At 42.4% G+C, this 9,526-nt stretch overlaps 1 protein-coding gene across 1 annotated transcript; it reads right to left on the bottom strand.

The window, feature by feature from the left end:
• On the bottom strand, positions 1,180 to 5,167 carry LOC109838815 (extensin-1-like). Its single transcript, XM_020407238.1, has 5 exons — positions 4,543 to 5,167; positions 3,268 to 3,896; positions 2,864 to 3,229; positions 1,627 to 2,028; positions 1,180 to 1,505 (listed from the first exon to the last, which is right to left on the bottom strand). The coding sequence occupies exons 1-4, from the start codon at positions 5,165 to 5,167 to the stop codon at positions 1,660 to 1,662; spliced, it is 1,989 nt and encodes a 662-aa protein (XP_020262827.1). The 3' UTR covers positions 1,180 to 1,505; positions 1,627 to 1,659.

A 9,526-nucleotide genomic window follows, 5' to 3' on the forward strand; every position in this document is an offset into this window, starting at 1 on the left:
GAAATACTGAATTTCTTTTCACTTTCGCATATGAACTTCAGTGAAAGAGATTGCATTGGTATTTTAAGCCTTTCCGACACTTGATATTTCAAGCTGGTTATTTTTATATTCTCTTTGATAACGATGAATACACCGTCACCATCTTTGTTGCTTTTTACCTTCGTTACCACGCATAGAAGAGATCCATCCGCCATTTTATTACAGGGAGTAGTTAAAGAATCGAAGATACTTTTATTGAGAAGAATTAAGTGGAAGGAACAGATTAGTTGGAGTAATAGAATAGGGAGGAACTCAGCGATTTTATTACGACTGGAAGGGGAATATATCTGGTGATAATTTTGGAGGGAAATGGGAATCCCCCCCCAAAAATCATTCTAATCATCATTTAATGCCTACAGTTGAAACGTCATGTTTCCGACGTGAGAGGGGTGTTCTTGTGTTTTGGGGGCTAGAAGCATTTTTCCCTAATTTCAATATGAATATGTACGAGTAAAGACCTAACATGAATCCACCTCATTCTTCTTTTTACCCCTCCACAAAAAATTATTTAAAAAAGGTCCATAAAGCGAAGCGTGGTTTAATCGGGCTCATATTGATTCTTGCTTTGACGTACCTTCCCTCCACCAGTGAAAACAACTACATTCTCCATTGCGTCCTCAATAGAAGAAAATGGTGAACAGTGCAAAGTACTGAAAAAGAATAGTAAATTTGGTACATGCATGCGTCCGACTTTTTTGAATGCAGAAATTTTGAATTATGCGACTGTGTATACAGAAGCTACGTACTGAGATAAGATAAACCGGGAAAAAACAGCGTAAAAAGCCAAGCTGGAATCGCAAATAGAAACGTGTGGCAGCCTTATCGATCGACCAAAGGCTGAGATATACCAGATCGGACCAATACAATTTTCTAATCCGTGCCAAAAGTCCAAGTAGCTAGCTAGCTAGCTAGCCACATGGTGCTGGGCTCCGTTGTCAGATGCTTCAATTTCTTTGGATATGCCCCACATTTCTTGGGGAAACTAATAAAGTCTTTCAATGGCGAAATAATGCTCATACGCGTGGAAAGCTGACATTTCTTGACCTCTTTTGATTTCTGCCTCGATCACCAGAGAATAGAAGCTTTTATGAAGCACACAAGGCAAGGACACCAAGAAAGATCCCGATTAATAATGGCAAATACCCAAGAAAACAAATGATATTTTAATATTTAGATTGAAAATGCATGGGACAATTAATACGTACGTACATACAACAAATACAAGAATTCATACTCGAAGGCAAGACAACAGGAAAAGAAGCAAAGAATTCATCTAAAAGGTCCTCGCACAAGCTTTCCACTCATCTTAGAGCTAAACAAAACTATGAGGAGATGCAGGGCTGCATTCCTCGGGTCTTTTATGTGATTGTTATTATTGTTCCAAGAATTCCTCACTCTGACATGAAAAGCTTGATACAAGAACCTCGCCCTCCTCCAAGCCTCCTTTATTCGACTAACACTGAGACCTGCACGTACATAATTAACTTTCATATTAAGTAAAGACAATTACTTGTAAAAAACTTGGAGCCTGTGATTTATTGATAATAAAGAAAACTAATACATGTTGACGACGATTAAAGAACTTACCTGGTTGATAGGAGAGGGGCGAAGAGTTTATGCTTAGTAGTGGAGGGGTGGTGGTGGGGAGGAGTAGAGGTAGACTGGAGGAGACGGTGACGGAGGGGGAGGAGAATTGTAGTGGTAGGGAGGTGGTGGCGATGGTGATGGTGGTGGTGGGGATTTGTACATGTAGGGAGGAGGGGGAGATTTTACAGGTGGAGGAGGGGAGACGTAGTGGTAGGGTGGGGGAGGAGACTTTACGGGTGGAGGAGGGGAGACGTAGTGGTAAGGCGGAGGAGGAGATTTTACAGGTGGAGGTGGGGAGGTGTAGTGGTAAGGTGGAGGAGGCGATTTCATCGGTGGAGGTGGGGAGGTGTAGTGGTAAGGTGGAGGAGGAGATTTCACCGGTGGAGGTGGGGAGGTGTAGGGCTTTATCGGTGGAGGAGGAGATTTCAAGCGGGTGGAGAGGGGGGTAGTGGTTATGGTGTCGGGAGGAGATTTCACGCGTGGGTAGGCGGGAGGTGTAGTGGTTAATGGTTGGAGGAGGAGATTTCACAGGTGGGAGGAGGCTGAGGGTAGTGGGTATGGTGGGGTGAGGCGATTTACGGGTGGAGGCGGGGAGGTGCTAGTTGTTAAGGTGCGGAGGAAGAGAATTTCACGGGTGGAGGTGTGGAGGTGTAGTGGTTGGCGGGCGGAGGAGATTTCACGAGTGGAGCGTGGGGATGGTGTAGTGGTTAGGGGGTGGGAGGGACTTTACTGGGTGGGGCGGGGAGGTGTAGTGGTAGGTGGAGGAGGCGATTTCACGCGGTGGGGAGGGAGGTGTAAGTTGAGTATGGGGGAGGGGAGACTTCACGGTGGGAGTGGGGAGGTGTCAGTGGTAGGGCGGAGGAGGCTGATTTTACCGGGGTGGAGGCGGGAAGTGTAGGTGGTAAGGGTGGGGAGGCAGATTTTTCGGTCGGGGGCGGAAGTAGTGTAAGTGGAGGAAGAGATACGGTGAGGAGGGGAGTTGTAGTGAAGGTGGTGTGGTGAATGACTGGGGCGGAGGAGATTTGTACATGTAGGGAGGAGGAGGGATTTACAGGTGGAGGTGGTTGAGTGTACATGGTATTAGGGAGGGAGGAGCATACGGACACAGGGACTGGCTAAAACACAGAAGTGGGGAGTTGTAGTGGTAGGACGGGAAGGGAGAGTTTCACTGGAGGAGCGGCGTGATTGGTAGTAGTATGGGTGGAGGCCGGTGATTTCACGGGAGGAGGAGTGTGACATGGTAGTAGTATGGGGGAGGTGGAGATTTACGCGGGGAAGGAAGGTATGATTGGTAGTAGTATGGAGGAGGTGGTGACTTCGTGGGAGGAGGAGGTGATTGGTAGTAGTAAGGAGGAGGCGGTGATTTCACTGGTGGAGGTGGTGATTGGTAGTAGTATGGAGGAGGTGGAGATTTCACTGGAGGAGGTGGTGATTGGTAGTAGTATGGAGGAGGTGGTGACTTCACCGGAGGCGGAGGAGACTGGTAGTAGTATGGAGGAGGTGGTGACTTCACCGGAGGCGGAGGAGACTGGTAGTAGTAAGGAGCTGGTGGTGATTTCACTGGTGGAGGGGGTGATTGGTAGTAGTAAGGAGCTGGTGGTGACTTCACCGGAGGTAGTAAGGAGCTGGTGGTGACTTCACTGGAGGAGGGGGTGACTGGTAGTAGTAAGGAGGAGGTGGTGACTTCACTGGAGGAGGGGGTGACTGGTAGTAGTAAGGAGCTGGTGGTGACTTAACCGGAGGGGGAGGGGACTGGTAGTAGTAAGGAGCTGGTGGTGACTTCACCGGAGGGGGAGGGGACTGGTAGTAGTAAGGAGGAGGTGGTGACTTCACCGGAGGAGGTGGAGACTTGTAGTAGTAAGGAGGAGGCGGTGATTTCACGGGAGGAGGAGGTGACTTGTAGTAGTAAGTCGGTGGTGGTGGTGGTGAATTGTAATGATAAATTGGCGCGGGAGGAGGAGGCGACTCATGATGCTGGTGCTTGTTGCACTCCATGTAGGGCTTCTCGGGAGCAAAGGCCATGGATTTAGACAAGAGCAAGATCTTGTCTCGAGAAGCTTCGAGTTTGATGGGTTGGAATTTGTTGAGCTTGGTCTTCAACCTGCACATCGATCCCTTGGGAGCAGCGTGGAGCTCAACCTTGCATCCCTTGGCTCCATACTTCCAGTAGGGATACCCCTTGATCTCTACGCTGTATTTCCCATGGATGTTTGTCTCACCGAATCCAACATACTTGTAATCTCCCTTGCATGTCACCTTCACAATTGCTCCTGATCAAACAAATTAAGCATATTAATTATAACTGTTGTTTAGATATGATCACATCAATTATTGTTAGCTAGATGATTATTAATCAAAGTTTGTTTCTTCTTCAATTAAATATTTTTAGGCAGGGAATCGTGCTGACTTAAACCGTCTCTTTTTCTTTTTCTTTTTCTTTTTCTTTTTCCCCCCCACGGTGCAAGGTGTAGACGTCTGCATTCAACCACTACCTACTTTGTCGGGGATTTTAGCTTAGATTCTGGTTAGTGCCTAGATGCTCTCCTGTGTAGCGCCAAATGGTGCGATTGATCCGTTAGCTCCTATATTTATTTATTATAGATAAACTTTCATGTTGTGGATTTGAATAAAGACATGTTCTCTTTGATTTTGTCCGCATAATTTAATTTCACTTTGTAGCAAGTAGCTAGCATGTCTAGGTTTGTATATTTTAAATAAAGACTGCAAATTAAAACAAAGGCTATCTGTCATCTATACATATGTCGCAAGTTACAACAGTCAAGGGTTAATGACCTCAGTCGTAGGGTTCTATTTTAATTAATAAAAAAAAATAAGAAGAAGAAACTAGTTAACAAACAAATTTACATCCAAATGAAGAAAATCAACGTAGTTAATTAAGTTTACTAGTAACAGTACCTTTGAAGAGCTTCTTGTTGCTATGCTTGTCGGGGTAATTCCAGTCGTAGCACTTGAAGCAGTAAACCTTTCCGATGACTTCCACAGCTGGTAGAGAGTGGTAAGGTGGCGGAGGAGACTTGTAGTAGTAAGGAGACGGCGGCGACTTCACCGGAGGTGGTGGAGACACGTAGTAGTACGGAGCCGGAGGGGACTTAGCCGGAGGTGGAGGAGATTTGTAGTAGTAGGGAGGGGGTGGTGATTTTACCGGAGGCGGTGGGGACTGGTAGTAGTAGGGTGGAGGTGGAGATTTCACCGGTGGCGGTGGGGATTGGTAGTAGTAGGGAGGGGGTGGAGATTTAACCGGCGGAGGAGGAGACTTGTAGCTAGTAGGGAGCGTGGGCGGCTTGCATTTTACCGGTGGTTGGCGGGGACTGGTAGTAGTACGAGCATGCGGGGTGGAGATTTTTCCAACCGCGGTGGTCAGTGAATGATCAGTAGTACGGCTGGAGGTGGGAGACGGAGACGGGGGAGGTGGTGACTTGTAGTAGTACGTGGAGGCGAGGAGACTTTTTGGGGTGGTGGCGGAGAAGTATAATGATATGGCGGAGGATGGCGATAGGAGATGGGGGCGCGTGGGCGGCATTTGTAGTAGTATGCGTGGTTGTTGGCGACTTCACCGGCAGGTGGAGGGGACTTGTACTCGTAGGGCGGCGGCGGTGACTCAACCGGAGGAGGCGGCTGACACGTACTCGTAGGCCGGTGGTGGAGATGTCACCTGAGGAGCGCGTGACTCTATACTCGAGGCGGTGGGTGGCAGACTTCACTGAGGAGCCGGGGACCACGTGACTCGTAGGGCTCGAGTGGTGGGAGACTTTCCACCGGAGGTGGAGGGCACTTGTACTCGCTAGGGTGGCGGCGGTGACTTCACGAGGAGGCGGGACTATGCTACTCGTAGGACGGTGGTGGCGAGGAGACTTCACCGGAGGATGACGCGGGACACGTACTCGTAGGGGCGGCGCGCGTGACTTCACCGGGAGGTGGCGCGGGACTTGTACTCGTAGCGGTGGCGGCGCGTGAACTTCCACGGGAGCGAGGCGTGCGGACTTGTACTCGTAGGGCGGTGGTGGCAGACTTCAACGCGAGGCAGGCGGGACTTGTACTCGAGGGTGGCGGCGTGACTTCAAGGGAGCAGGCGTCGTGATTTGTACTGCGTAGCGGTGGTCGGCGGAGGCGAGCTCGTAAACGTTAAGGCGGCGGCGGCGGCGACGCATAAATGTAGGGAAGGGTCGTCCCGGCGGCGGCGGATGACGGTGGCCCACATTGTTTGTAAGCTATGAGGACGGCTGCTAAGCGCTGCGGCAATGTCGCCGCCACATTCGACCCCGTAAGGGGTCCTCCGATTGTTGCGTTATCATCGGAGTTGCTTCGGGCAAAGAGAGAGTGGTTGTAGGGTGCTTTGGTGTTTAGGGAGGTTCGGTATTTATAAGGGGAAAGTTGGTTTAGGCACAGCTGTCATTAGTGAATAAACTAGTGCAATATGATTAGGTTCTTGATTTCTCTATAACGAATGGGGTTAATCCTTACCTTGTCAAACTTTTTCGAGTGTGTTCTTCTGAGGGAGCGCATCTCTTTGGTCTGTTCTCTTTTTTGCTCGCAGGTCTAGTTTTTTTTTTCTTTTCTTCCAATGATGTCCTTGGTCACATGGGGTCGGGGCCATGAACTAGTCATTACTTTCATATATATCATTTTCATAATATTACTAGCATGGTCTCTCTCCCTATGTACATCTCTTAGTACTAAAGTTGAAATTTTATATGTAAGAATCAAACTTTTTAGCTAGGGCACGCTACATCCGAGCATTCAATGCCCAATGTTATGCATCTCACGCCTTGTTATTTTTTAATTAAGTAGGCTCCCGTTTTGATACTATGGTGTTTTACTCGTTTTCATGGTGTTTGTGCCAAAAACAAAACGTCATGCGTTTGAAAACCATGGTGTTTTTTGAGCTAAACCATCCTCAAACCAAAAACACAACACTTAATTATTTCAAAACACATTTTAGGTGTTTTAAGTTTGGTGTTTTGGTTTTGAGTTTGAGAAGGTGTTAATATAATATCTAATATAATATATTAAATGTAATTAATATAGAGTTGTTATCAACATGCTTATTATATTATATTATACTATATTATAGTTAATTTAATATATTAGTAATATATATTAAATAATCTAAAAATATAATAAATAAAATATCTTATATAATAATATAATAACATATTAAATACCAATATTTAATATGTTAATAATGTATTATATAATAACTAAATAATAATAAAATATAAATAAAATAATAAAAATAATAAAAAAGTTATTGATAATAAATAATAGTATAATAATAATATAATAATATACTATACAATAGTATGATCGCTATAATATTATTAACTTTTTAATAAATAAATTTTAATAAAGTAATAATTATTAAATATTATATAATAGTAACATATTTAATAATAACATAACAATAATAATAATATTATAATAACATATTGTATAGTAAATGGGCTAAAATACCAAATTAGTATATTTATACGAACGCTTTTGCCAGTTTTGTATTTTTAAAAACTCCGGCGACGACAAGGCATTAAAGCTCGTCCTTTTTGTCAATAAGACACTTTTCTCAAAACTCCGGCGATAAATTTTGCTATTAACCCCTTATCTCCCAAAATTTTTAAATTTGTACCCTCCCTCCCTCTCCTCCTCCTCCTCTCTCATTCCCCTCTCCCTCCAACGCACCATCGTCCTCCTCATCCCCTCCTCCGTCCCCATCTCCCTCCTCTGGGTCAACCTCGGCCCCCTTATCCCCTCCCTCTCCTCCTCCTCCTCCTCCTCCTCTCCCATTCCCCTCATTGCCCTCCTTATTTTTTTTATCTCTAGTACAGCTTGTTGGAGTGGTTGCAGAAATTACCCCGTGAAACTTTCCTTTGGCTATGATTACACGAAAGGTTAAAATTTAAAACAGTTAATGGAGCTGCATAAATATTCACATAATTAAGCCTATGCCCTTACTGATGATTATGTTCGTTAACTAAGGTATTGTGTCTCCAACAGGTCGTCCATGCCTTGTCTTGTGGGTGCACGATGGTTGTTAAGCCATCTGAATATACACCCCTCACTACATTAGCTATAGCGAAGCTATCTATTCAAGCTAGAATGGTGCAATAAAAAATCTGAAGTGCAAAAAAAATCTGAATGGAATAGGAGGAGGAGAAGGAGAGGGAGGAGAGGGGAATGAGAGAGGAGGAGGAGGAGGAGGAGGAGGAGAGGGAGGGGATGAGGGGGCGACGGAGGGGAGGAGGAGGAGGACGATGGTGCGCTGGAGGGAGAGGGGAATAGGAGAGGAAGAGGAGGAGGAGGAGAGGGAGGGTACAAATTTAATACTTTTGGGAGGTAAGGGGTTTAAAACAAAATTTCTCGCCGGAGTTTTGAGAAAAACGACTTACTGACAAAAAGGTCGAGCTTTAATACCTTGTCATCCCCAGAGTTTTTAAAAATACCAAACTGGCAAAAGCGTTCGTATAAATATACCAATTTGGTATTTTAGGCGGTTTTAATATAATATATAAAATATTAATATATTATGTAATAAATAATATAATTTATTATAAAGTAAAATAATTTTTAATAATAAAATAATTTATTGCTAACAAATGTTAATGTAGAAATTATATATTCATAATATAATAATATTTATTTATATCATAAATATTAATATATTATTAAAGTACTATTAATAAACTCTAACATATTAAAAACTATAACATATTATATAATATTGAAATATTTATAATATATTAATTTATTAATAACATACTAGTAATAACATAATATTAACATTATTAATAATATTATATTATATGAATAATAGTATAATATTATATTATATTAATAATAAACATTATACAATATTATATTACATTACATTTAATACTTATAATACTATAATAATGTAAACTAAATATTATAACATTTTATTTATAATATATTTTATTATAATTAATATATAATATATTAATAATATGTTTAATACTAATGTTATAATGGGTCAAACTAGTGTTGATAAAAAATACTTAACATGGTGTTTTGAAAACATTTTAAGGGAAAAACACAATACCGTGATGTTTTTTTACAAAAACATAAAAATGAAAACACCATGATATCCAAACGAAGCCGTAGTTTCCAGATTAATTTTTTTGACCCAAAAAACTTGGCTCCTAGTAACATAATTTTTCTAAAATAATATGTGTTAAAAATCAGAATGAATATTATACATTTGTAAAATTATAGAAGAATAGGAATCATAGCGAAATGATCGTGGCAACAGTTATTTGTCAGTGATTAAATCAAGAGGATTAATTAGTCGGAAAAGGTTACACAAAATCTTCTCATGTCAATGCGCGCTTCTCTATGCATGCATGGTTTCAAATGAAATTTAAATTGCCGGCTCTTTCACCGTTAGATGGGTGGTATTTCAAGAACAGACTGGGTCGCTCGCACATTAATCTAACAAGTGAAACGAAAATGACTGCTCAATGTCTTTTTAATCCATGTTTATAACTAAATTTACTCACTTTGACAATTAGTCCGGCGAGCAACTAGTCAAAAGTGAAGGATAATTGTCCGGCGCAATAATTGACCTGCTAGTAACTAGGATCTTACCACGTGCACCTTTACCATAAGAATATTTACGTTCTTATTTCACAAATCTTAATCGAACCAACTGTCCTCAACAACTTTTCAAAAAAATTAATTAAACTCTACACGTTCTTTTCCAAAAAAAAAAAAATGTACATGAAAAAAACGGAACACGCTATTGACTTGTCGATACAAGCCGGCCAATCACGTGAATGAACAGTTAACCATCATTCAATTTGATTTTTTTTGTTAGGCGAGGCTAAAAAGTCTAAAGTCTATATTAATAGATAAAACTTTATTGTACACA

This window comes from Asparagus officinalis, chromosome 4, assembly GCF_001876935.1.
Source record: "Asparagus officinalis chromosome 4, Aspof.V1, whole genome shotgun sequence".
Lineage (NCBI taxonomy): Eukaryota > Viridiplantae > Streptophyta > Magnoliopsida > Asparagales > Asparagaceae > Asparagus > Asparagus officinalis.

Bases quoted from the DNA above. Each gene is read 5' to 3' on its own strand.
- LOC109838815 (XM_020407238.1), bottom strand. From the start codon at position 5,167: ATGCCGCCCACGCGCCCCCATCTCCTATCGCCATCCTCCGCCATATCA. The intron at 3,897-4,542 runs GTACTGTTACTA...TTGTTTGATCAG, and splicing joins CAACAAGAAGCTCTTCAAAG to GAGCAATTGTGAAGGTGACA. The intron at 2,029-2,863 runs GTCACACTCCTC...CCACCGATAAAG, and splicing joins CTCCCCCATACTACTACCAT to CCCTACACCTCCCCACCTCC.